The 27,562-nt window shown below is 42.1% G+C and overlaps 1 protein-coding gene across 4 annotated transcripts in view; it reads left to right on the forward strand.

The window, feature by feature from the left end:
• The window catches only part of PPARGC1A (PPARG coactivator 1 alpha), a 608,099-nt gene that overhangs the window by 170,321 nt on the left and 410,216 nt on the right, over window positions 1-27,562 (forward strand). For 3 of the 4 annotated variants that reach the window (XM_070262537.1, XM_070262538.1, XM_023638290.2), the window contains one exon: window positions 4,036-4,100. The exons of the other annotated variant lie outside the window; for it this stretch is intronic. Coding sequence is in view for 2 of the 3 variants with exons in the window: in XM_070262538.1 (XP_070118639.1) it covers window positions 4,083-4,100 (18 nt within the window). In the remaining variant the exon portion in view is untranslated. The remainder of the gene's footprint in view (window positions 1-4,035; window positions 4,101-27,562) is intronic. 4 annotated transcript variants of the gene reach the window in all.

Consider the following 27,562-nt stretch of genomic DNA (forward strand, 5'->3'; position numbering starts at 1 on the left):
TATAAAATCTTGGTCAAAACAGGCTTTTAGCACACACAGCCTGGTGGTGGCAGATTGTGTATCACTGGCTGATTGTATTCAGGGAATAAACCAAAGCTTTAAATAGCGATATACTTTCATAATGGGTGTGTGCTGGGGGTGGGGAGGCAAAGGAAAAAAAAGAGCTGGATTGTAAGAAAGAAGGGACCCTTTCGTAACCAGAAACAGCAAAGTAGAAGGAGAAAGGAGTAGAATAAACTGTGAATGAAATAGAATAACCGGAAAAATATTATAATCAAAATGAATGATGTTTATCCAATTACATACTTGTATCCAATATTAAAGTAGTTGGAAAAATGTAAAACCCCCACCTTGGAACAAATTTATTTTCTTAGGCCACACAGAATAATAGAAATCATGATAAGCTGTGATTAATTATATCTAAAGTAAAAAAGGGAAATAAACCAGGTTTTCTGCCTGACTGGGGCCCAGAGTCCATATATAAGGGCAGGTGTCCTGTAATTAGAAGTGAGTGTCTTGGACACAGGAGAGACCAGATGACCCAGGAGAAGCGCTGGGAGGGATGGGAAGGGCTGAGAGGCACATGTGGATCTGGAGCGGTCGAAGCTCTGAAGGTTGAGCCATTTGCCCTTTAGGCGGAGGGAGAAGGAGAGCCAGGGGCAGGGATTCAGGAATGTGGTCCGAGGGGAGGCAAAGATAGATTTGCCCAGCGTTGGCATTTTAGATGGATTGTAGTGATGAGAGATGAAGGCTACAAAATGGAAGGCAGGAAGAAGAACAAAGGAGTCTATTACTCAGACTTTCCCAGTAGGGTGAGAAATGCAGGGGAGTGGGTGCTGATTTCTGGAGTGATATTTACGAAAACAGGTCAGGAAAACTGACAAGGACGCAAGCATAGAGCTCGTTGGAATAGGAATGTCTGCGTCTTTCTATGTACGAGGGATGTATGAACCCGCGTGCATGCAAGCAAGTGGCAAAAGTTATTGGAGAAGCGTCAAGGTGGAAATTCATAGCTATTATTTTTGTGGCCTCTAGCTACAAGAGCTAACAGGTGAAGATAGTCTTGAGAACCAAAGTGGGAAAAGATGACATTTTAACATTTTTGTCAGGTAGGCAATTTAAAAATAAACTTGAATTCAATATATACCATTAATGCTAGAGGTTGTGTTATAACGATGCAAAAATGCCTTCTTTTCCATAGCAGTTAAAAAAAAAAAGTATGTTGTAGGGGGCTAGAAACCATATATAGAAGAGGCATATGTGACTGTGACAGCAGCCCCACAAAGCTATTGAAAACATATCACGAGTCTGCCCTCCAGAATTAACACCGTAACCTATGTCAGGGACTTACTATTATCCTAATATCTGCTTTTGGATTCTGTCCAGTCCCATTAGCGATTCCCATGTTGATTGCTCTGTTACTCGTGAATGTTAATTGCTTCTAAATCTCTTTGGATGTTCAGATGCTTGGGGAAAAAATTCTGACTGGCAAAGGTGCGAGTTTTATTAATGTGCAAGTAAACAGGAAATCTGTTTAGAGACCCCAGTGAAGTGTCTGTGACTCAAGATGTCATAAACAGTTGATGCGGCATCCTTTTTCTCATGTCTGTTGTATGTTGGTGGTGTGACAAGAGTGAGGAAAGCAGGTTTTCAGTGATATCTGTGGTGTTTGTCCAAAATCGCCATGCTTGTCGATGTGTTGGATTATCAAATCCTTTCCTCTGGGATTCCTACTTGCTTAGTATGAAGTGATCTTGCTACCTTTGAGATAAGCTTGTACTTAGACAGTGCTATTAAATCAGAAGATGTAAAAATATGAATATAATTTGGCCCATCACCGACATGTCGATCTCCATAGTTTCTGAACCAGAAGGAACCTTGAAGGAAATAAGCTTCTTAAGCTTCCTTATTTTGCCTTTGGGAAACAAAGGCCCAAAGGGATGAAGAGGTCAGAGTCACAGAATGGATCACAGTAGAGTTGGATGGAGAGCAAGTTTACCTGACTCTTGTCCCAGCGCTTTAGCAATCAAGAGATGGGAAAATGATCAAACTGGTGTTTATTATTATATTTTTCAGAAACATTTCATTGCGTGTTTGTGGAGTTTTTTTTTCCTTAGGATGGAAAAACCTATTTTGATCCAGTATTGAATTTTATTTGTTAGTAATTATAGCAGGATCCCGGTGAGAATAAAAGCAGATAGAGGAGAAGGGCAGAACACTCAGTTCAGCATTGCGATTCATTTGTTCAACCAGTATTTATGGGGTACTTTGACCCTGGGATTTGGGAGTGAGCAAAAACGTCCCTGCTCTATGGAGCTTATATACAAGTGGGAAGGACTCAGGAAAACAAGTAGAGATGGGCCATATACTGTTAGGTTGTGGTGAGCCTTAGGAAGAAAGAGACAGAGCAGTAAGGGGACAGAGCGTGGTGAGTTGCAGCTATTTGAGATAGGCGCTCAGGGGAGAGGAGTATATGAGCAGAGATCATGGAAGTATCTCAGCAAGACTGTCCCAAGCAAAGGGACCAATTGAAAGAGAAAATGTCCTGAGATGGGAATGTGCTTGGGTATTTAAGGATGAGCCAGCCGTGGCCGTCTAGTGGTTAAGATTCGGCACTCTCACTGCTGCAGCCCAGATTCCCTTCCTGGTCAGGGAACCACATCCCCCTCCCCGCCCTCCCTAACTCTGTCTGTTGGTTGTCATGCTGTGGTGGTTGCGTGTGGTGCTGAAAGCTATGCCACCGGTATTTCAAAAACCTGCAGGGTCACCCATGGTGGACAGGTTTCAGTGGAGCTTCCAGACCAAGACAGACTAGGAAGAAGGAACTGGCCACCCACTTCCTAAAAAGTTGGCCATGAAAACCCTATGAATGGCAGCAGAGCATTGTCTAATATGATGCTGGAAGGTGAGAGGATGGCTCAAAAAGACTGGGCAGGGCTCTGCTCTGCTGTGCACAGGGTCGCTGGGAGTAGCAATCAACTTGATGGCACTAACAGCAACAAATTTGAGGATAAGCAAAGAGGTCAGTGCGGCTGCAGAGGTGAAGGTAGTGGGAGATCATGACCCTCAAATCATGGGCTTTGGGAAAACTCTGGGTCAGACATTTTATGGAGACCCATCTTTAGCAGTTCTGTAATCTCAAATAGTATGGCTCATAAACAGAGCCCAAACTCATCTTTTTTGAGAATATTCCCCAAAGGAGTCATCGTTCTGGGATTGGTGTCTACGACTCACTAGTAGAGTCCAGAAGCCTTCAGATCCTTCCAGAGAGTTTTAGATCAGAGTAGTTGTCGCTGTACTAAAAATCGTTTAACCATAACATTACGTTTCTTGATGGTAGGACCCGTGTCACACACATTTTTGTGTCCTCTGGGAAACCGCATGCAGCGTGAAACTTACATCTAGTAAGAACTCAGTAAATACTGATTATTTGGTCAATGCATGAATAAATGGCCTGAGAGTGGTAGAAAGGATGAGGTGTCCTAGAAAGGATTGTTAAAAATACACACTTCTAAAAATGTTGTTAGCGAGATTACTTCTGAAGCATTCTGACTTCCTTGAAATAATTTTTAAGACAAGTCCATATGCTGACATGTGAACATAAGTGTATAATGAACTGAACAGTAGTAACATTATTTTCAGGCCAAATTTTAGCTGGATGGTTGTATTTTGTCAATCTAATTTTTTTCCCATGTTTTAAACTGGGTATGGAAGTTTTTCCAATCTTTTCTCTAGTATTAAAGGAATATTGGTGTCTTGGCTCATATGAGCAAGGATTATATTCAGCAATGTCTTACTCTGGGTATAATGTATTTAATATATTGAGATTGTGGGGGAATTACCTGGGAAATATCAGTCCCCTAGGAAAAGATGGGTGGTCAAGTTGCATTGTGATGGGGAAGATGGAAGTTGTAATTCTTGTCCGCTGTTACTGAATTCTCTCACTATAATGGACCAATAATTTATTCTCCTATTGCATTTCAATATCCCCATCTGCAAAGTGGGGGTAACACAAACTTACCCTCTGCCTTTCAGGTTTTTTGCGAAAATCGGTGAACTAATATTGGTAAAATTGGAGCCCCATGGATGAAGGGTACTTTGTAAGTATAACACATTATTGTCATGTTATGTTCTGTTACTCCAAAGTGCAAACACCAGATGTCTGCTCTTGCCATATTAGGAAATCAGTAACACCAAGTTTCACACCCAAATATTGATAATCTGACTTCTTTTGAGGAATTTAGCATTTCTGAACTCTCTAATGTTTTGCCAATGTGTTGGATGTATGAAAAGCCTCTCTTCTCAAAAAATATTCAGGCAATGTTTACTACACAATTTGGAAGAATACATTTCTGCAGGTTGTGTAAAAATGTTGATATAAACCCTGGATATGAATGTAAGTTATCTTTATTTCTCTTTCCCCACCTCTCTCTTCCTTTCTTTTTGATTTGCATTTAACTCTGTGTTTTGAGCTGTCAGTTTGTGTATCAAAGAAATGGTTGGCTTCAGGGAAAGACTGAATGTTTCACTGAGGTGAGCGATGTTTTGTTAATGATGGAACTAAATTAGACATTCCTTAGACAAGTTGCCAAGTATTGTGTTTCAAGACTTGGTTTGGGGTAAGGAGGCCCACTAGAATGGTGAACCAAGTGTGACTCACCCCTCCCTGACCGTGTGACAGCCCAGGTGACTTGGAAGTGGCCTCCTGTCCATGGAATGGCCAAGGGCTGGAATCCACAAAGCCAAACAGCAGGCAGAAAATGTACAACCCTTTAGCAACTGCTTTGACTGATTTTCTCGCTGAATGCCACAGCTTTTTATTTTGCTAGGTCAACCAATGCCCTGGCTTACGTAGACTGGTTGGTGACATGCCGAGTGTATAACTCATGGTATTTTTTTCAAAGGGTGGCCGTCGCCCTTTAAAAAATTTAAAAAATGTTGTGACTGCTTATTAAAGCCCATTTTAGTGAGTCCCCCTTATATCTGGAAGGGTCCGTACATGTCTCATCTAGTCCTATTTCTTGGCCAGATCTAAGGATTCTATCTGATGGGTGCCCAAGAACCTCTGGAGGCAGATATACTACCTCAAGAGGCAACTCTTTTCAGTTACAGCGTTCTTTCTTGAACCCAAATCCACCCTCTATGTATCTTCCACCCTTGGGTCCTAATATTTACTATCCATACCTACAAAGAACAAGTCTTCCTCCTCCAAAGTGACACCCTTTCAAGTATTTGGTGGCACTTATTGGGTCACCCTTCGATAAGCTTTGTCAGCTTCAGTTCCCTCCACAACTGGACCTTGTGTGCCATGACTTCCAAGCTCTCTACCCCTCTGGAAAGGTTCTCATTTGTCTATATCTTTCTTAACAAGCAGCACTAAGACATCTTACCTTCTCCAGGCCCCATTCTGCATCTCAGAGTCAAAAGATCTAATCAAAGGTATGGAAGAGAATGACCTCGAAGAAATCGTCTGGGATCTCTGTGCCCATGGATTGCTATGAGTAATCAGACAGCAAAGCCCACATCCCTCTGTGAGGTGCAGATGATTGACAGGGAGAAAGTTGTTTTGGTTAATAATACAATCTGCTTGCCTCCTGGAGACACAGCAGTAGCCTACTAATTCGTTAGAAGTGAATTAAGGTTGTTTACCGATGTTTTAAAGTAACTGTCAGAGTGAAAAAAAAGTTCCTACCAGATGAGACCACTCACCTACTTCAGAGTTGCTGTTTATTTTAAGCTGAGTGCATAAATAATATATTGAGATACGAAGGGTGATTTCAAGCATTAGAACACGAAGCCTCCTGTTTACTAACTGTCATTGGGCTGAAGAGAATTTAAACAGCTCTGAACCTTTTTGTCTGTGAATGCAAGGCATGAAATTAACTTTCATTTCGTAGTTAGCAGAAATCGTGATTAAGGCAGCCTTGTTGACGTGTCTTGTGCTGATCTGGGGCTCTTTTGCTATGCAAGACAAGCCTTGGCAGCAAAATGCTTCCCGTGTCTCCACTGAAACAAGACCCCCTCCCCACCTGACTCCCCCAAAAAGCACAGATCTGTCTGGGTCACTGAATCAGTTTGTTCTGGGTATAAAGAGAAATAGTGGAAGAATACTAGACTGGGTTCCAGGGGTGCTACTCCTGACGGCCAGTAGCCCTCTCTGAATCATACTTTCTTCACTTGTAGAATGGGGAAAATAGCACCTGCTTGCACTGCTTCACAGGGAGATTGTGAGAACCCAGTGAGGTCATTGCTGTGAAATGGCTTTGAAAGGTATCAGGTGTCATATCTGGATGGGACAAGGCTGTGTTCTAAGTGACTTGCATATCTTAACTCATTTCATCTGCCTGACAATCCTTTGGGAGAGGTACTTTCATTATCTCAGTTTGACCACTACAAAAACTGAAGCCCAGGGAAGGGAAAGGGCTTGCTCCATCATCTAACAGCTAATGAGGCAAATTGGGATTCCAACACTAGTCAGCTGGGGTCCAGAGTTTGTGTTCTTGACTATTACTTATTTGGGAGAAGGGGCCGGGTTTTCCTACATATGATTGTGTCTCTTAGTCATGTGCAAGTAAATGAAACATCATTCCTAACAACCTGGACCCAATTTAGCTGGAAAAAATGCAGGTATGTCTTCTCTATGAGTGATTATCAGCAAAGAGGCTTCCCATTGGATAAGGATGGAGCAGACTGTATGGATTAATTATGTTTTATGTGTAAAGAGCTTGGTGATTCGTAGATGAAAAGCCCTCAGTGAAAAGGTCTATTACTTGCAATGCTTTCAGAAACAAGAAATTTGATTCCCTTTTTGTCCCTGTAAACTTGAAAGTCTGATAGCCTATTTTGGAGTATAGGGAGAGTATTAGAGAATGAATAGAAAATGTATGGAATGTTTAATTTTGCATGATTACATTTCATATTTGCTGAGGTAACTGTGGCAAATACAAGTGCATAATAATATCACAGCGCACCTATTTTAGATGTTTTGATGAAATACTCTGTGTTTTCCAGTCTGATACATGAACCCTTTGGGATAAGTCCTTATTAAGCAAATGAACAAGAATGTATTTGTGTCCGCATCATTGAAAATATGTAATTTGTACAACTGCTTTTTTAGTGATATTGACATTATATTTATTTGAATTTCAAAAGAGGAAAGAGCCTAAGTGATTAATGAAAACAAAAATGATGTGAGTTTGCCAACATTTTCCCCTGAAATATTCTCAGTCTGTAGTGGGGTCGTACTTAAAAGCTGGAGTGGGAAACATGGGGGTCTAATTTGCTTTGGATTTTTAAGGGAAGCAGTTCAAAAATAGGGTCATTTCCATAATCCCCCCAAAATAGATGGACTCATGAGAAGTAATCAGCGGAGGGAAAGAATAAATTCTGCACTTCCAAATTGCAAAAACCTCAGCCATTGCTGCTGTGCCCTAGAACTTGTTAATACAATAAGATAATTGCATAATTAAATACACTATGGAATTTCCATAATTGGAAACTTTGTTTTCTCATCACAATATGCAACTTGCTGATGCTGAAAAGCATCGCAGCATCTTACGGAGGCCCGGCTCATTCTTTCACGTCACGTCCTCTGCAGTGTTCTGCGGCAACTCTGGCAGTTCCGAGACACTTCTCTTTCGGGTTATTTTTAGTTGGTTATATTTAGACAAGGTGAAATTAAGCAGGAAGTCCCCCAAAGTCTGACTTGCCTGCCCAGGCCATGGGAGTTGAGGATCATTTTGCTAAAAGCGTCCCTGGTGCCCTCTAGATCTTTCTAGATAATAATGGGTGAAAAGTGAAGCTGAAGATGAGTGCTGTTTGGAATAGGGGAGGACCCCTCTGGACAGTGATGTAGCTTAGTGGAGTTGCTGAGAGGGCGGTCTCCAGAGCTGGCTCCTGGGTTCAGACCTTGGCGTGGCTTCTTACCTGCTGATTGGCCCCTGGAAAGATACTCCATCGCTCCTGTTTGTGGTTCTGTAAAAGGAGACTCTCGATCTCCGTGCAAGCCTTGATTGAGTTAATACACGGAAAGAGCTTAGAAAATACAGCGCAGGTTGTCAGCGCCCAGCAACTGTTAGCTAGTATTATTAGGCAATCCTGGAGGAAGTTTCAAATTCATTTGAATGTGGCAAATCTTTGAGGAAGAACAAATAAGTAGATTTATGGTTTTGTCCACTCAGGAAGTATTTATTGAACCCTTTATCTGCCATCATCCTGGGTGTCAAAAAAACAAAGATGAATATCACCCATTTCCTGCTCTGGGATGGTTCAATCTGATTGGGAAAATAGGCACGTAAATAGATGATGATAAAAATAATAGTATTAAAACAGTGTCTGGCAGATAGTAAGATATTTTGGCCGGGACTGGTCTGTCATCATAGTATCCCCAGCACGTAACACTTAGATGAATAAATGAATGACAGGAATTTGGTCTAAGATTATTTTGTCTGACAGTCAAAGCAGTTTACTAGCGCGGAGTAGGTCCCTAGCTGAGTAGGAGACTAGATGAGTCAATGCATTCATGGACCAAATTGACTTTAAGCTTCTTCTCTTTAGGGTTACTGTCGTCAGTGTGAGAAAGCAGATGAATTTGCTAATGTTCAATATTAGGGCCCACACTAGGGTGAAGCAAGTGAGATGTGTTAAGCTGCAAAATTAAGGAGGCGCCCACTCTCAGAGTTGTGCTGGTGCTGAGGAGGGGCTCAATTTCAGGGTCCTGCAGGGGCTTCCTTAAATCTTGCACCATAGATGCCTTACTTTCCACGCTCTGGTCCAGGCCCTGTTGAATATGCTAGTCTTACATGTATGACTCTGCTTTATTGTTTGTACGTTTGAACACTTCCCCAAATTTTATTTCAAAAAATTTCAACGCTGCAGAAAAGTTGAAAGAATATTCCAAGGAACACCCTGTACGCCTTTTGTCTGTATTCATTAATGGTCAATATTTGACCACACTGATGATATCCATCTCTACAGACATGACTCTGAGCCTTGTCCTAATTCACCAGAGAAATCATGTATCCTCCATACAGCGTCCTCCCCCCACCTCTAGTGCACGTAATGTTAAATATACTTCCTAAATTCTGCATCTCTAATTTATAAATTTTGAAAGAAAAAGACAAAAAGAACATCAAGAGAACTTTGCTGAAATATTTTTTTCATGTTTCAAAACTGCTACTTGAAACTTATTTTTAGACTTTTAATATACTAACATATTTAGAACATGGCCAATGGAAGATGCCTAAAATTTTAAAGGTTATAGAGTTTTCCTGGATGCTTTGACATTCTCTTTCACGGAGGAGAGATTTTTTTGAAAAGGCAAATTCCCTTGACCACTGTTTTTCTGAGAGCCTTTGAAAGGGAGATGGTAGTCCAATCACTAATACAATGAGATCACCGTTTTCTGTGTTAAGAATATTTACTGTAAGAGGTGACTTGTAAATATGATAGAGGGACTATTTATAAATTGGTGATATGCTCTCAAATAAAGAGAAATACATGCTTGACTTTGGACTACACTGACAAACTTTCATGAAGAAAATCCTTTCATGGTAATCTTGAGTGTTTATAAAAAATAAGGTATCTGTCACTATAAAAGTGTGGCAAGATCTGCCAGAAAGTTGTGTTATTTCAGTGGCTTTGAAAATGCTCTCTGTGGAAGCCTAGGGGATCTGGGGAGGGGCCTCAGGGCCACCATAGGTGGCGGTGATGGGGACCAGAGGGAAAGGAGCAAGACCAGCATTGGGAATCCAGATCACTCGCTCATGTTCCATCAGAATATCTCTGATATCATGTGCTTTATATTGGCAGCTGCCTAAGAATCAGTTTTCAGGAAAGCATTCTAACGTTAAAAAGAGAGAGTTCGGAAATCATAGCATTGGTGGCTAGAAGAAGAAATAGGAAAAATTTGTGCAGCAGTGTTGGTTGGCAGTGAGAAATGATAGCTGTCAACTTGCAGGGTGGGAGAGGTCAGAAAAACCATGAAAAACAGACGCAAGAACTATAACACAGTTGGTTCTGGGAGTAGTAAGCAGGGTCAAACGCCCATGCACAGCCTAAGGCGGTGATTCCGAGGCTCCAGTGAGTCCTGGTCCTTAACCCAGATATTCTGACTCAGCAGATCCAGGGAGGGGCTCAGGAGGCTGATTTTTAACAGTCACCCTGTACCACACACAGAAAAACTGCTCTCAAGTCACGTCTACATCATCGAACATTACAGTTTTTGGTGTTGATAAAGATGACTGGCGTTGTAAAGAATATATTCAATTCAGTCCGGTGTAGTATAACCCTTTTTCAAATGCAGGGACATTTTAGAATGACTTCTCTCCAAAATGCTTAAAATAGAGAAGATTATCCTGAATACTAGAGAGGAAAAGGCAAACCTAAATAATTATTATCGAGTTTACTAAGTCCAGTGGGAGATGTACGTACAAGGGGAGAGGAGAGGAAGCTTGTGTCTGGCTAGATGCTGAGATGGGCTCTTGGAAGAGGGAGTCTCCTGCTGGGGCCTCATGGCTTGACGGGATATGCCTGGGCTGTGGAGCTAGATGGCCCTGGATTTGAATCCTGACTCTCTTACTTGCTGGTTGTAGGACCTTAGGAAATTTACCTAATCTCTTTAAGCTTGGGTCTCCCTCATAGGGTAAGAATGAAGATTAAATTAGATGGTGTACTCAGAGTACTGAGCACAGGGCCTGCAAAATGATAGATATTCAATAAGTGGTTATGATTATTATTACACCTATTTAAGATGGACCTTAAAATGGGTAGGCTTCCAAGAGGGCAGGAATGTGAGTGTGGTGTCTATTGGTTTTGCTTTTGGATGGGGTCGGGGAGGGGAAACAATAGAGTATCCTGAATGAGAGGAAGAGCATAGGCAAATCTTGACATAAGAGATGGGTACACTTTCGTGCCTTCAGTGTTCTCAAAAGTGTTGTTTGTGTAGAAGGTGCTAGATGATACAAATGTTTTACAAATATTAACTAATTTAATCCTCATAGTGACACTATAAAGTAGGTGTTATTATTTAACAGACCATGAAACTGAGGCACAGAGAGATTAAGTAACTTGCCCAAGATCACACAGCACGCAGTGGTAGAGCCAGGATTTGAACAATCAGCTTCTGTACTTCCGTCCACTGTGCTATGCTGTTTTAATAATTATGCTTGATATTAATGTGTATCAGGAAAATACAACTAGCACGGTAAAAACCATGACTTTACTGATATTATTGCCTCAAACAATAGTAAAATTTTAAAAAGTAACTTGATTTAAATGAGTCGTATAAAATGAATAATAGTAGGGGTGACATCTCATATGACAAGAATCCTGTAGGTGATCCCCAGATGATTTTAGCCTGGGAAAATATGGGGCAAGGAGAGAATGGGACCGCCATGGGAGACTGTTACCTCCAAATCATTGTTGTGTAAGACAATAAACAACAATAAATCCCTTCAGTTCTGGGGAAGAAGCACGTGGGAAGCTGGGGGAGGGAAGGCCTTGTAGCTTGCTGGGTTCACTCCCACCTCTTGCAGTTCCTTTGGGAAGGGGGAAAATGTCCCCGTTGGCCCAGAAGCTCTGTTGGGAGGCCAGGCTGTGATCTGGGCTATTTTGGAATTTTTCAGTTTTCGCTCCTCTTCCTCTGTCCCCCCTCCTTCCTCTTCCTTCTTCTCTTCTTCTCTCTCCTTCTACCTCTCTCCCTTCTTCCTTCTTTTTATTGTGCATGAGGACAGATTTCAAAGAGGCCATGCCCCAAGAATGCAAGTGCCTAATGCAATTCAGTAGGAAAAAGAGTTTCATCCTCTACATGGCATTTTAATTTACCTTCAGCTTTCCAGGATGGATGGGGGCAGAAAAATCTAGAAGCCCAGGTAATCCGAAAAGAATCTGTGCTCAGGCTTTTATATTTGCAGCAGACTTACCCTCCTAACAACCTGAGGCTAATATTAAAATGTTTGCATTCCTGGGGCAAATGAATACAGGAGTTAGTCTAGAACTTGCAGAAAACCTGAGTGTAACCAGCCACCCTTGGGCAAGGAAGTTTTGGGTAATTCCACAGTCCCCTAAACCTGGGTGAGGGTGCCTGCTACTTGGGCTCCAGATCTGCCATGTGCTGCTTGTGCGTGGCTGGGTCTCATATTTAGAGACGATGGGTCTCCTTCTCCAGTCCTGTGCATTTCCCCTGTGTTACCCTGAGGACAAACCTCATACTCCATTCTTCCTACGTCTCTATGCCCACACTGCGTGCTTGGCATATGGTAGGCATTCAGCACCTTGGCATATGGTATGTATTCAATACATAAACTTTGCCCATCGGTTAGTAAATGATATCAATAATGCACTATTTCTTGGTTCAGATTATGTTTCGACAAATATTTACTGAGCACTCACTATGTGATAGGCATTGCGCTGAGGGCTTTCATGCTATTGGATTCTCGCGACAGCCCTCTTCACCTGTCAACGGTGGGGAAATCAAGGCTCAGGGAGGCTAAATAATTTGACTAAAACCACACCCTCTTGGCTCTGCATGATTCAAGCCCAGCTGTCCCGAATTTCAAGCTCAGTTTTCTGTCTTTTGTGTGCTAGTCTCCTGGCCTTGCAAACGTTGAGTGGGTTTCCCCACGCCTCTTAGAGTTCCCTCGCAACCAATTCTCCAGGATCTCAATGATCAACCCACGAGTAGGAGGAAAGTTTCTCCCTTTCTGACTATAAGTAAAGAATCTGTCTTCGTGGCAGGAGACCCCGAGTGTCCTCAAAGCCCCTGCTCACAGCGAGTCCGGGAACGGAAGCTGCTTTCCGCGTTTCCAGCAGAGGCTGCCTGGGAAAGCACCTCGGGATTAGGCCTGCGGACGTGCCCCGGACGCGGTTTCCCAGATGAAAATAGTTGTCACAGCGACTAGAAAACTGGATTGGTTAAACCTTCTGGTTTTAGATTGTTTTTGGAGAGTGAGTAACTATGATTTTTACTTGTCACAGGCTAAAAGGAAAAAAAAGTAAGAGTGAAACTTCATAGCTATTTTTCTTCCCTGTATGTTCATAGTGGTTATTTATATCTGGGAAGTTTCCATTGGGATTTAGTTCAGGATATAGACTTGGCAGGGTGGCTTCTGCACTCTGCGGTGACATTTGACAGACTGCAGGCAAAGCAGGATGGATTTCTAATATCTAGATGGATGGATTTGGGGGCAAAGTGTTAGGATTGTACTGTATTATAAAATGGATTTATTGATTTGAATCTAAAAGTGGCCCTTCGCCTGTCAATATCAGATCGGTGTAGATACGTTTGATAAATTAGGGCTCCCGACCCTTTGCCTTGTTTGCTTTATCAACTCCACTTGGCAATAACAATAAAAGACTCCAGGTGGTGTATTGCGAATGGCTTATTGCACTCATCATGTGCGCGACTGACCTTAGGGCCCGGTTTTGCGATCCCGCCTATGTTATAACCATCCAGAAGTGCGCTGCTGTGCCTGACTTTCTCCCCTGAATTAGACATTTCCTTGCAATGTTGCGTTTCAATATCAGCTTCGTGCATTAACCTTGAAACGCTGTGCCCATGCTGTAGGCAGCATCTTCATTTTCCAGATGAAGAAATTAAGACACTGTGAGGTTAAATGCGCTGCCCAAGGCCACATGATAAATCTCTACTACAGCTGGGATCCAGGCAGAGGTGTTATGGTTCCTGGGTGAGGGTAGGACACCTTCCTTTTCTGTGGTTACAAAGTAAAAGGATCTGAATTTGCAAAAAGCTTGCCAATAACACACTTTTTGCCCAGGTGCGGTGAGGTTGCCATTCTATCTCTGAGTCTTTTGGGGAAGAAATCCATGCCCCTGTGCTGGAATCAGAAATTTCAAAGAGTGCTTTATTTGGTCTTTGTAGCCACAGACCCAGGTTGAGGACTTTCTGCATCCCACTGGGTGCCGACCCTTGTGGCGTGGTTCTTATGCCGTATGTATCTTTCCGGGGGCAATTGTATGTCCAGCCAAATGTTAGGTGATATGGGGGTCATAGAAACAGAAGACATGGTTCTTCCCCCTAAAGTGCTTACATTTTGGTTGGTGGGAATGGTAGAACACTAGTCTGTATCCCCAAATCCTTTCATTTGTGGGCTGGTAGACATCTTTGGTAGGTGAAACAGGCCCTCTGACTCCATTCACAGGACCACAGCCACAAACACAATAATAAAGAATGACTGCATGTGCTTACTGAGCTAATCCTGGCAACTATGTGGAATAAGGTTAACAATGGTGTTTGGCATTGGCAATCCCTATGTGTGCCATGTGGGGTTCAGGTATAATTCTGAAGGTATAGCTTGGTGTAAATTATGTTACTATTACTGTTTTACTTTGCTGTTGTTGTTTTTTGAGGAAGATTAGCCCTGAGCTAACATCTGCCGCCAGTCCTCGTCTTTTATTTTTTTTGCTGAGGAAGACTGGCCCTGAGCTAACATCCATGCCCATCTTCCTCTACTTTATGTGCGGGATGCCTGCCACAGCATGGCTTGACAAGTAGTGTGTAGGTCAGCATCTGGGATCTGAACCAGCGAACCCTGGGCCACTGAAGCGGAATGTGTGAACTTAACCACTGCACCACCAGGCTGGCCCCTGTTACTGTTTTACTTTTGAGCCCCTTCTGGAACTTTGAATTACAAAGTCACTTTACTCTGTCATCACAATGATATAAGCTAGAATAGAAAACCACAGAGATAGTTACTTGGAATAATATAGCAAAACCTTTCTGAGCTAGAATATTTGGGAGGTAAATGGAGTTTTATCTAGGAAAACATTTTTTAAAAGCCTTTCTGGTTGAAAATTCGTTCTAAATTATATCATGGAAACATGCTTGTATCTCTGTTTTCATGCCTTAGTGTGCACAATATAACTAAATTTTCCTTTTTGTAGAGCCTGAGGGTTATGATTCTGAAGACCAGAATTTATTTTGCAGGTTGACAGGGTGTAGGGCATTAGCCAACTGATGACTTTTAGCATGAAATTTTTGACATTAGTTTATTTCAAATACGGTGAGTTAACGAGCACGTTTTCCACAATCTTATTTGCATCCTTTGTCCCAAGGGAGATTGTCTAATAGCATGTTTTTGCTTTCTCTCCTCTATCCCCTCAATCCATATTCCTCAAGAGTCAAAGAAAAAAGCCAATTCCACCTGAACGTATTGTCAGAAGTGCAGATTCCCCCAGAGATTCAGGTCTAATGGATCTGGAATGGCATCTAGGAATCTCCATTTCTAATAGGCACTTTGTGCTTTTCTAACAAGCTTATTAGGATCTTTATTTATAACAAGCAGGTGTTCCGGGGCCCACACTTTGAGAAACAGTGTTAAGAGGCGGAGGAGTTGGCTCCGAGGAGATTCTAAGTGAAGGAGGAGAGGGGGTATTTGTTAGAGAAAGTATTCCTTATTCTGGAAGATGGTTTCATGGGTGACTTGGTGGTGGCTTTTAGTCAATGACCAACTGGTTATACAATCTTATAGAAACTCACATCATACATTTTACCCCAAATTCAAGTTTACAAACATTTATCGCAGACATCCTCTTGAGATCCCAGGATTTAAAGGAGAAACAGAATAATATTGATCACTGGGAAATATATTTATTACGGGAGCTGTTTTTTTATTGTAGGGAGAATTTATTTCATGCAAAGAATATATTATTTGATTGATATTATCAGATTATAGGAAGTCTCTGAGAAAAGAAAGAATCACGCCAGCAAATTATCACGTTAGAGTTATTCATCCAGCTGTTTGTATACCATATGAACAAGTGCTCTTCGAAATCTTTCGTTATTCTGTCAAATAGAAAAATTATTCACAGAGAACATTTTCATTACTTTCAAAGCAACAGCACTAGTATGACTGAGCATGTGTGCGCGTGCGCATGCACATGGCTTGTGGGTGGATGTCAGCAAACAAGCCGTGAACTAATAATAAAACAACAAATTAGCCACAATTTAATTAAGCACAATTTATCTCAAAGTATCTGAATAGGGATATGATTACATAATTATATGTAAAAATTTGAGGAAAAGAACAGACATTTTTCTTTTCTTGTATTCAACACCGCATTCCGCCATCGTCCGGCAGCTGTTTATGGAGCTGCCAAGCTGGGTCACAACTTGGGCCAAACCTTTTCCGAGGGAATGGTCTGTGTGAGCTGGCGGGCTGTCAAGCTGTGTGTGGTCCTCGTACCAGCAAATGAGTAAATCAGAGTTATAAGTTGCAAATGTGCCTCAAATTAACTTCTACATAGTAGGGAATGAGCTTGGCATAATTTAAAGTCCAGCTCAGTGACAACCTTCTCTCGCGGCAGCTGAGTCAAGAAGATGATGGAAAATTAAGGCCTGGTGGGCCATGGAGCTTCCACAGGGCATGAACTCAGTGTACTGCGCTCGAAATGTCACATTCCGAGAGGTCCTGGAATTAGCAGGCTCAGTGTCATATCGCGCTGTGGGCTCTGTTCACATGATGCAAGCCTTTGCTTATCTGACCGGGCCTAAAATAAGACACTCCGATGCTTTATTTATGAGCTCCGGGCCACCCAGCCCGGTGATGTAAGTAACCTCAGGGTACACAGCATTTGATCACTTCAATTCCCATTAACTACCTGTTTCTAAATGGGGAAAAGCATTTACCCAGCACATTGCGTTATTCATGAAGACACAAAGGCAGCCTGTTGTGCTGTCACTGGGGTTGATTTCCATGTAATGTGATCCAGCTGTTGAATGCTGCAGTGTAATGTTGGTTTTCTCCTTCTCTTTTTCATTTTCTTTTTTCTCTTCACTTTTTCCTCCTCCTCTGTTTTTTTCATTCTTAAAAAGAATTGGCCAATTCCAGCTATTTTTAAGCACATAACAGTTTATCAAGAAGTTAGGAGCTGTTCCCCTTTGTAACAAAGAAGGTCACAAGTTGGTGACAGAGAACCCATTTTACATAATAACAGGAGCATTTACTGCAGAGATTCTCACACCAGCACTATTTCTATTTGGGACCTGATAAGTTTTTGCTGTGGGGGCTGTCCTGTGAATTATGGGATGTTTAGACCATTCGTGGGCTCTCTTCACTAGATGCCACTAGTGCCTATCCATTTGTGAACCAAAAATGTCCCCAGACATTCCTGAATGTCCCCTTGGGAGCGAAACTGCCCCTGGTTGATCTATGTGACAGCTTACTGGGTCTTTGTTAACGAACAATCTCACTGACTCTCCCTGAGATTGTACAGCGATGGTTATCAGATCTGGATTTAGAGGCAAAAAATCTGGGTTTGAATCCGGCTCCAACACTGTCTCACTAATTGGTGTGACTCTGGGCAAGATATTTCGCTTATCTAAGCCTTAAATTCTTCACCAATTAAATAAGAAAAATAATACTTAACTTATAAGGCAATTGAAAAATCAGTGAACTAATATGTATAAAAATATGGCATATAATACATGCTCAAAAATTAATGATGTAATTATATGACCTGATGTATGAAATATTATGGCTGTCAACTTAGACGCAGAGAAATCAAAGGCCGTCCTGTGCGCCCCTTGTATCATGTGTTGCTCAGTTCCGGTTTTATCCTTCTTCTATTTCCCTCTACTTCCATCCCCCAGCCGTTCTTATATTCCCGAAACTGACTAATTATAGCCGAAGATGTGAAATCAGGAGAATGGAAAGAGAAATGGTGAGGGGCATGGAGGAGAACGGTTTCCTGGTGGGATCGTTCTATTAGGAAAGCCCCACGAAGAGGTGTGGGCAATTCATTTAGCTTCTTGAGTCTGAAAATATAGAATGATTGTAAAAACAAAGAAAGCTCAACACACCATTAATCTGAACCCCACTCGGCACTCAACAAATGCCAAATCCACCTTGTGGTTTTTGCTTCAGGAGAAAGTGAAATCGCTTTCCTTATTTGGGAGTGAGGGTGATAAATGTTAAATCTGTTTTCTTAGGAAACAGCTGAGAAAACAGACAAAATGATTCCATGTGACTAGCACAGTTTTCTGCCTGGGTCTTCAAAGTCTGAGTCCCTTTTGAGCTGTATCTAAATCTAAAAATAAGGGCCACGCGAAGAATGAAGGAGTAGACATCAGACAGGAAGTTGGACTGTAGTCTTTGACATTTCTCTCTCAGCCATCACATGCGTATTTCATAGAGCCTCCACGTCTGCTACTTGCCAGCAATTAGGAAAACGTTGGCAAAAAACCTACGCTACCCGTTTGTTCGGAGATACTTCTTTCTGGGTATGTTGCAATTTCACTCACGTTTTGCACGTCTCTCTTTCTCACGTCCACTCTCTTTCTAGTTGTACCACAGAACACAAGGATTGGAAAGTGTCTGAGAAATTGTCAAGTCCATTGGTTGAATTGCTTCTAGACCATTCCTGACATGGACTATCTGTCCTCTCTCCTTGAATGATTCCAGAGATGGGGAGCTCACTGTTGTGAGGGAGGATGCTTAACTACTGAAGTGCTCTCTATGTTAGCGGCGTAAAATCTGCCTCTCTGGATCTGCACTCAATATTCCTTCAACAAATACATCCTGAGAACCCACTGTGTGCCAGGACCCAAATATGAATAAAATATAACTTCTGCCGTCAAGAAACAAATTGTGGTCATGGTGATATATTACATGGATGTAAATAATTCATTTATTCATTCAACAAACATTTATGAGCAATTATGATGAACCAGGTATCTTGCTAGGGACTGAGGATACAATAGAGCAAGAATACCATCTCTACTCTCAATGGAGCTTGCAGTCTAGTGGAAGAGAAAGGCATTAGTCGAAAGATCATCTTAATTAGTATATAATAGGATTGCACTAACTTAAGTGCAATGAGGGATAGGGACATGGTTCTGTGTGTATGTGACCATGAGAGCTGACTTATATTAGGTGGAAAGGGAGGATCGGGAACTGATTCCCACCAAACAGTCTGTTTTCTCTGAGCTGTGAAGGATGAGTGGGAATTAGCCCTCTCGGGGAGGAGGGCCCTGAGTTTGGAAGGAGAAGGGAAGAGTGAGCATCCTGATTGGGGGATGGCAAGTGCTGCAACAGGAGCTGACATGAGGACCCAGGGAGCGGTGGAGGCCAGCAGGACTGGAGCCCACACAGCAGAGGTGGGTGAGGCCAGCAGGGCTGCAGGAGTTATAGATTTTGGTCTTTATCTTAAGATCAAGGCTGTCAAAGGGATTTCAAGAAATATTTAGGGGGTAAAAAGGACAGACTTGGTCATGGTGAGATATGGACCAGATCAGATCAGTGGACGGAGAGAACACACTGAGATACGTACTATGAGGGTGCCAAGGATGGAGCAGCTGGCCCTCCTGGTAAGGCTGTAGAAGGCTTTCTAGAAACGGTGACAACTGAATCCTCGTGAAATAAGAGTGGGCATCCTCCAAGCTGGTGTTCCAGGTAGGGAACTGCAACAACACAGATAGGCAGGCCTGAAGCTTTACAGAAATATTCCAGAGCACAGCAAGTTATCCTTCATAGGCTGGAGCACAGGGCCAGTATCATTGGTGAGTATCAGGACAGGAGGCTCGAAGTTGGGTGTGGCCAGCTGGCCAAGAGCCCTGCAGGCTACGCCGAGGTATTGGGCTTCGTTCTGAAGATGAAGCTTTGGGGGAGCTTTGAGAGGGAGATGGAGATCCTCAGCTGCCTTTAGAACAGTCACTTGGCTGCTGTGTGGAGGCGGAGACTGAATGCTGGAACATCTGATGTAAGGTCTGTGCAGTGGTCAGGATGAGGAATAAAGAGATCTTTCGCCAGGGCAGCAGCAATGGGCTGGAGCTTTTAAAAAGAGAGAATGAACAGGACTTATTGTTGGGACTCTAGTATGCCATAGACACCTTGGCCATTGCTTCCCTAATAGCTGGGGAAATGCTGGAGAGGCTAATATGAATCTACAGAATGTGGCCTGGAAGAAAACTTTAAAGTGGAGCAAAATGATAGGAATGAAATAGTCCAACACATACAGAAGCAACAATGAGTAGTTCCCATTTTGTCTGCTCTTTTGGATTGTTCACGTACCTGTTCGTTTTCTTTGTTAAAGGCAGAATATTATTTATAAAATGCTGTTTTATCCCCCCAAACATCTGGATGTTTGGAGTTGCACAGATAAAACATCTGGATTTAGGCCTGAAGTTTTGCCCCTTCTTCCAGATGTTCGGTGTCCTGCTGACAAAGCCCATGGGTTTTTGCAAAGAGCCATCTTGTAAAACCAGGTGCTAAACAAGGCTTGAGCCTGTAGATGAATTTTAAGGGGTATAAGAATGAATAACCCCCACATGCATGTGCTGTAAAATGACCAAACTAATTGTCGGCCCAAGGGAGTTGGGAATTTTTCTGGTTGACCAAAAAGGATATGAAATAGTGTATTTAGGCTTTTTAGGAATATATTTTCGGATGAATATTTGCTTCGAACAACGCTAGGTGGAAAGGTCAGGGGAGATTAGAATGTGATGCTTATGGAGGGGTTCTCCAGCTGAATTCAAGTCTATCGTTTAACTTGGCTGGCAGACAAGGAGCCAAAGAATATGAGGGTTGAGTTTATTCTTTCCTAAATAGCACTTTTTGTTAGAAAAGCATTTTCTAGGCTTTTTGATTAACCCCTTGTGATCTTTCGTAAAAGAATGATCCACAAGGGGTTTGGGCAATTATTTAAATGTAGGAATTATACACAAACTTTCGAAAAGTGCAGCTCCATTATAATATCTGGGGCAGGAGAAACACGCATGAGAGAATATGCAAACTGTGTTAATAAATTTCAAGTGAACCATCTTGGCCATTCCTGGAACTGGGCTTAAGTTAGTTCGTTTTCTCCCCCCTCTGCCACCCCTCAGCAGCGTAGTTTCTCTTTTATCCTCAAATGTGTTTATCTTTGGGTGGGACGGGAATGTGACTGCAATAGGTCACGCCATAGTTTGTCCCAGAGTTCCAGGAGGCTGCTCCCATGGACTGGGGAGATACTCCCCTTCTCTCGCACCCCATCTCATGTGTGTCCCTCCTGAACAGTGTCTCTGCTGAAAAACCACTTCCCCTTTCTAGATAGAGGAGACCTGCCTTAGGGCCAAGGGTGCATCTGACTAGCTACGTCCCTCTGCTAGAAATGCCTCCATCTGAACTACTGTCAAGGCAAAATTGCTTTATTTTCTAATTTTGATGATATTAGCAAATACATGTAATGGGAAGTAAAATTAATCAGTTTGTGCTTGTGAAATTGCCTCCTGTTTACCTCATTCTTGTAGCGATTTTTCCCCCTCCTACAGGGGTTATTTTAATTAACAGCATGAATTTTTGGTAGTTTAATTTATTTTATGATTGTGTAAAAATACTCCTTTGTAAGGGTTTATATATAACTAGCCAGCTAATTAGCAGTAATATTTTAACAACAGCTGTAGAAGCAGGGAGTCCCATGAAACACGGCTTCTCCCTTCAGACTGCCGAGATATTTATTGGTGTCTAGCCTTATCAGCTCTAGCTGAAGGCAACAGAGGAGGGTAGTGTGAGCATCAGATAATTAAAAGAGAAGTCAGCATTCCAGTCGTCCTCTCACCTGACACACAGAACTTCCTAAGGACTTCTGTGTCTCCAAGCCTCTGATTTAAGACTCCATCTCCTTGGCTTCTTGTTCTTCCAAAGTCTATTATATATTCCTTGTGGGCCTCAGCATAAGACATACCTTTCTCGAAAATTATGAGGAGTCTTTTAATGGCATTAACTTGAACTAATAATAGTCACCGGCATTTGTATTACACTTTCCATTGATGCAAAGCATTTGAACATAGAGTGAAGTCCATCCTCAATTCCTTTAACTTATGGGAATTCAAGTATCAATCTGGGGAAAGGGTAGGGGTGCAGGGGGTGGGAGAGAGGACGGGGGGAGGAGATGCAGAGAAGCAGAGACACAGAGAGTCAGAGAGAGAAAGCAAGATAGACAGAGAGAACTTCTCCCTCTGTAGCTAACACAAACCCACGATCCCCTTCCACGCCTCCATTGTCACCAAGCCACTGTTTTGCTGCCTTGGGTTTGGGTTCAAGGACCAGGCACAGGAGAGGCAAGAGGCCACACATTAAGAGGACTGTCGAGACAGAGATGCGTTAGGGGACCAGCAGATTCGAGAGCTCCCACTGCATCTTGTTTTAGGGTGTGCACTCATTGGCCACTCTCCGTGAGATTTCAGAGGTCAAAGAGAAGTCGCTTGTTTTTTTTCACCACATGTTTTATTCCCAAAGGCAAGCCAACACTTACTCCAGAGCTCAGCGTGAACTCTGCCTACACTCTCTTTTCCCCTTATGTGTGTGGATTTCAGATCTAAGTCCCGCAGAAGCGTGTGATCCTCATCACCATGTGAGGGTAGGTATCCTCAGCCATATTTGTCCCTAACCTTATTTTAAGATAGGGACACTAAGGGCTAGAAAAGTCAAGTGACTTGCCCAAGATGTCACAGAGTTAGTGGTAGAGAGGCAACTGGAACTACAGCCGGCTCTTGGAAGGCTGTGCTCTGTGTTTTTAAAGAATGCTTGGGAAGCCTAACTTTATTTTCCAAGGGAGAACATACCAGTCTTTTCTCTGTGTACCCATGGCGCTTCACCTTGATGATAGCACGACCTCAGTTTTCTCAGCATGGAGCATTTGCATGTTTGTTGCCCTCACTGGTTTGTGAGCTCCGTGACAGCGGAATCTCCTTGTGCCTGGCTTGGTGCCTGGTCCATAGTAGATGCTCGATAAACAATTATTGTGTGGATGAGAAAAATCATAGTAAGTCGAATCTGACTTTCCAGTGCAAACTTCTTTATAGTAAGGAGTCTAAATTTCTGATTAAGTGCTTGATATTCACCTACTTACACTAATAGTTGTGTTTGAAAATACTATACGTGCCATGATGGTGCAGTGCCTGAAACATAGTAAGGACTCAAATGTTAACTATCGTTATTTCCTCAAGTTTAGTAAACTAGAGGGAAAGTCTCTATAGAAAGTACAATGTAAGTGTTTCCAAAAAGTGTTGAAATTGATAAAATATGGAGAATCAGTAATCACGTACATACGTGTACACACACACACATACACATCACACAAAACCTTGGTTTCACTGGATTCACTTAAGAGATTTTCTGGAGAGATGAAATGTCCAGTGGGGGGACGGGTAAAACTTCCTAAGCAATGGCGACCTTCTTGTACAATAGAATCACTCCAGTGACCAATGTGATGTCTCGCAGTGTGAAGCGCTTTATCTTTCACATACCTGAGGATGAAATGTAATTGAGATCAGCAGCTTGTTTTGCCTGAGGCTGCACAGCCAGAGCTTTACCAGTGCATGACACATAGTAAGTGTTCAGTATGTATTTGATAAATGGCTGAATGATCTTATTTGGCTTTTACTGTAACCCTTTGAGGTGGGCATTGTTATTATCTCTATTTGGCAAATGAGGTGCTCTCTGAGAAGTCACGATCCCCGGGGAAAGTGCCCTAGCTGATCAATGACAGAGCCAGGAGTCAAACCCATAGCTTTGCATTCCAAAGTCTATGCTTTATTTTATTTATGTAAAATAGCTCCACTAACGATGTATTAATTATGTGGATAGACAATAACTAAGTCTAAAGTAATAAGTTAGCAAGTATAAGATAGTAACTAAGTATAAGCAGCTCATGGTAATATTGAGAGGGTAGTAGGTGTAGTGGTTCAAGATAAGGCTCTGTAATTAGATAAACTTGGGCTCAAGTCTTGACTCTACTGCCTATTATCTGTGCGTCTTCGGGTAAGTTACCTAACCTCACTGTGCATCAGTTTCCTCATCTCTTAAATGACAGCAGTATTAGTGTCTAATTTACGAGGTTGTCTTGAGGATTATGGGAGATGATGGCACTGGCTGAGCGTTGGGCATAGAATCGGGGCTCAGTGGTCACTACCTAAGAAGTAAGTGACAGGTCCTGACTTCTGTCCCGAACTGCAATGGGGTCTCCCTACCGTCTTCATCTGGAAAATGACAGGTTGGATGACATAATCTATAAGACCCCTTCCAACTCTAAAATCAGTGATCTGAGCATAATTTTGTGATGTCTCACATGTGATTCCCCTCAGCATTTCTGAAACGTTTTCATTCTCTGATGAAGAGAGAAAATAATAATGTGAAGTGGAAAGAGAGAGGAGAACGGAGGAATTGTAAGAGCATCGGTAAAGGATGGCTGAAGGAGTGGGTATCATATGACAAGTAGCTAAATTGACCATTATGGGTATTGAACTCCATTTGGTGTGTAATAGTAGGTGAGCACTTGGCCATATGAAACTCATATCTATCTATCAGCTTTCCCCAAACACCATCTCAATTAATGAGCACTGAATGAGGAATGGAGATTTGGCTGGGCAGAGATAACAGTAGAAAATATGAGAAATATAAGTATAATACTGTAATTAAAGGAAAACCGATGTGGCTTATGGCCTCCATTTCAATTCCTTTTTCTTTCTTCCCCTGTTAAGCAGCATAAAGCAAGAACTATTATGGAAAGTAGATAGAGGAAGCAACATTTCTTTAAAAATCTAAAAAGAAAAAGTCCAGACTTGGGATTTCTTTTGATGGGGAAACAATGCAACGTTAGATAATTCTGAGGTTCTCACTGCAAGAAAACAATAATTGTATTTTGTATTTTATTATAATAATAGGTTCCCAGCTAAATGCACAAATCTAATAAAACCATAATACCGAGCTACAATGGGCTTCATGAATTGGAAATGGAGCGAATTTAAATGTTTTTGGCACCTGCCACCCAGTTCCCCAATAATAAGATCTATAATTTCCTGATAAGGGCGTGCACAATTCTTGTGAATTTAGCTCAACAGAAGGGCTAAGGGCTGTTTTCAGTGTGCATGTTAATTTCTCATTGGCCTTGTCAGGCCCGCTCTTCATGGCTAACCCTTTTGCCATTTAAAAACACTAAAAGTACTGAGGTAGATTTTGTGACTTTTAAAGGGATTTTTGAACATATAATTAGGAGTACAAGCCAGAAAATGGTGAGTCATCCTGGGCTTATTTGAGTGTTTCAAAAGCACTGGGTGTCGCTCATACACACTTAGAGAACACTGTGTGTTTGCAAACGGAGCAAGCAATATTAGTATGTGTTTTAAGGCTCAGGGCACAGTGGAGGAAAGCTGTTGCTGCTTTGATCTGAGTGGTTAGTTCAGCAAAGTTTAGCGCAATTTTCCCTAGTGGCTGCTACAGGTATAACTAGAGGTTGGTGTGGACGTGGTGAGTGGGGTGAGAGAGATGGGATTTCATTTCCCTGCTCAGGCTCTTGGGCCCTGACAAGGCCTCTAGGCCAAAAACAGGTGCCTCATTGGGCTCTCACACAAAGCATTTGCGTGTACAACTTGGGGTACTGCCTGGGGTCCTTGGAAACCCCCTTTCTTCCAAGAAAAGGGGTGTCATCATTGGTGGGAACACTTCAAGTTGGGTCCCATTTTATGACTATCCTAGTGCCAAGTCCACAGGGAATACATGAAGAAGCCACCAAGAGTGTCTTCTGCCTTTAGCTATATCTCGCTTACCCCTTCCAGACCCACATGACACCAGATGGGCGGCTGCTGATGGTGTGACCAAAGAGTCTGGGAACTGTCATCTCCTTATAAAGCTTCCAGGTGCATGGCAAAGGTTTCAAACTGTTGGCTCACCAGTAAAAACTGCTGGCAGGTACACTTCACCAGTTCTCTTTTCCTCCTGCATTTAACCTCTACGCCACCCCATAGCAAGGATTTTGTTCCTTTAGGCTCCTGGTAAACCTTTGGATGTTGATGGTCACTTAACAGCCAGTGGTAAGAGTTTGAGATATTTAATACATATAGTACCAGGATGACAGAAAACACACCTCTGAAAAATTTGCACTTTCCTCCCTGTGTCCCCCACCTTCCGCCATAACACTTACTGCTCTCCTTTCCAGCTTGGAAAACACAGTTTAATTGAGCTGAGTCACCTGCTTCTGATCACTTCCTTATCAATGGCAGAGGAGTCTACCTTGACTTTGCCCCCGGTCTCATTTAATTAGATATAAGCCTACCTCAAAGTCAATTCATTCTGTTTCTTAACATTGACCGCAGTTTCTCTTTTGGCTAACTCCTTGCCTTTCCCTGTGATTGGAGCAGTGGAGGTTGATAATTCATTTTGTTCCGCCATTATTGATTTGGTGGCTCTGGTCCAAAATTTGAAAATTTCTCTCCAGGTTGTTCTTGCCCTTGGTTTTTACAAAGACGTTGCATAAAATGAAGGGTGCAGTTCGGAAATAGAAGCTTCAGCGCTCCTTTAGAGTATGAGGGTCCACTTTCAATTGTGAAAGAGGCTTATTGTTAATTACAGAGATTTCCAAGGGCATCACACACTTCTCATGCGGTGGCTGGGAAAAAATCCTCCTTACAGAATGCTTTCTAAACTGAGAATGGATTTGAAAGACCATTGTCTGCCCTAGCTCAGAAATTATTCCCTCATAAAGGACTTGTGTAAAGGTTTTCAAGATACCTTTATGTGAAAGATAAACTATATTAAGGGCCCAAGAGCTTCTGCTCACCACATTTTTACTGAAGGTTTCCTTTCTTGATTCTTATAAATGTCAGTTTCACCGAAGAGTTTCTTAAAGTCACCGCCTCCCTTGGATTAAGAATTCTGAACCAGAAAGTGGATGCTTCTCTGACATCCTTTCTTTTTATTCCGGTACCTTGGTGGATGTCAAGTGGCCAGTTGAGTTTTTCTTGAAGGATCATGAGATTGTTGGTAGGCTCTTATATTGCCTTAGAAAATCTTCCTTAAATGAGCATTGCAGAAACCCCAGGAACCAAGAATTTGTTTTGTGGGGCTCTTGTGGAGGCTTACATTTCTCCATTATTCCTCTAGCATGTGATGTTTTATTTTCATGTTGCAAATAATTGTAATAAAGGCCTATCCTTAAAAAAAAAAAAAGGGAAAAACCCTATCTTTCTTTGTTTCATTTTCCCCAATTGGTACGGCAAGCTGAGTCAGTGACCCCTGGGGTCTATTTATTGGATTTTATGAAAGAGCAGTAGAAATGAACAGAATGCATTATTTTCTTCAGGTCACTTTAATTCCATATGAAGATGGGTCCTGTGAATTAGTTCGTAACCACTGTAGTGTGTAAGCGTCTTACTTTCCTCTTCTGATTTTTATAAAAGCCGACAGAATCCATGACATTGTCTTATATCTTTAGAAAACTGGTAGTAGATGCCTTCCAGAGACACTTATTCTAAATAAAGCTAAATTCTTCCCTCTCCTTTCCATCTAATTTGATATGGGTCTCTATAAATAAAACAAGCCTGTAATGTCAGTTTATCATTGGCTTAGAGATCTACTCAGCCTTGACCTCATGCCTGTGATGAACTCGGTTTCCTACGGTCAGATAGTAAAATCACGACCAAAAAAAGTATTTTCCTGAAGCTCGACAGAAAACCCAAAGATGAAACCACCATCAAAGGACTTTTGAAATATTTCCCTTCTGTCAGTCATGACTGTTATAAAACAGGTAGTGCGAAGATGTTTATAAGCCTCGCTGGCTGTCAGCTCCCAAA

Source organism: Equus caballus, chromosome 3, assembly GCF_041296265.1.
Source record: "Equus caballus isolate H_3958 breed thoroughbred chromosome 3, TB-T2T, whole genome shotgun sequence".
Lineage (NCBI taxonomy): Eukaryota > Metazoa > Chordata > Mammalia > Perissodactyla > Equidae > Equus > Equus caballus.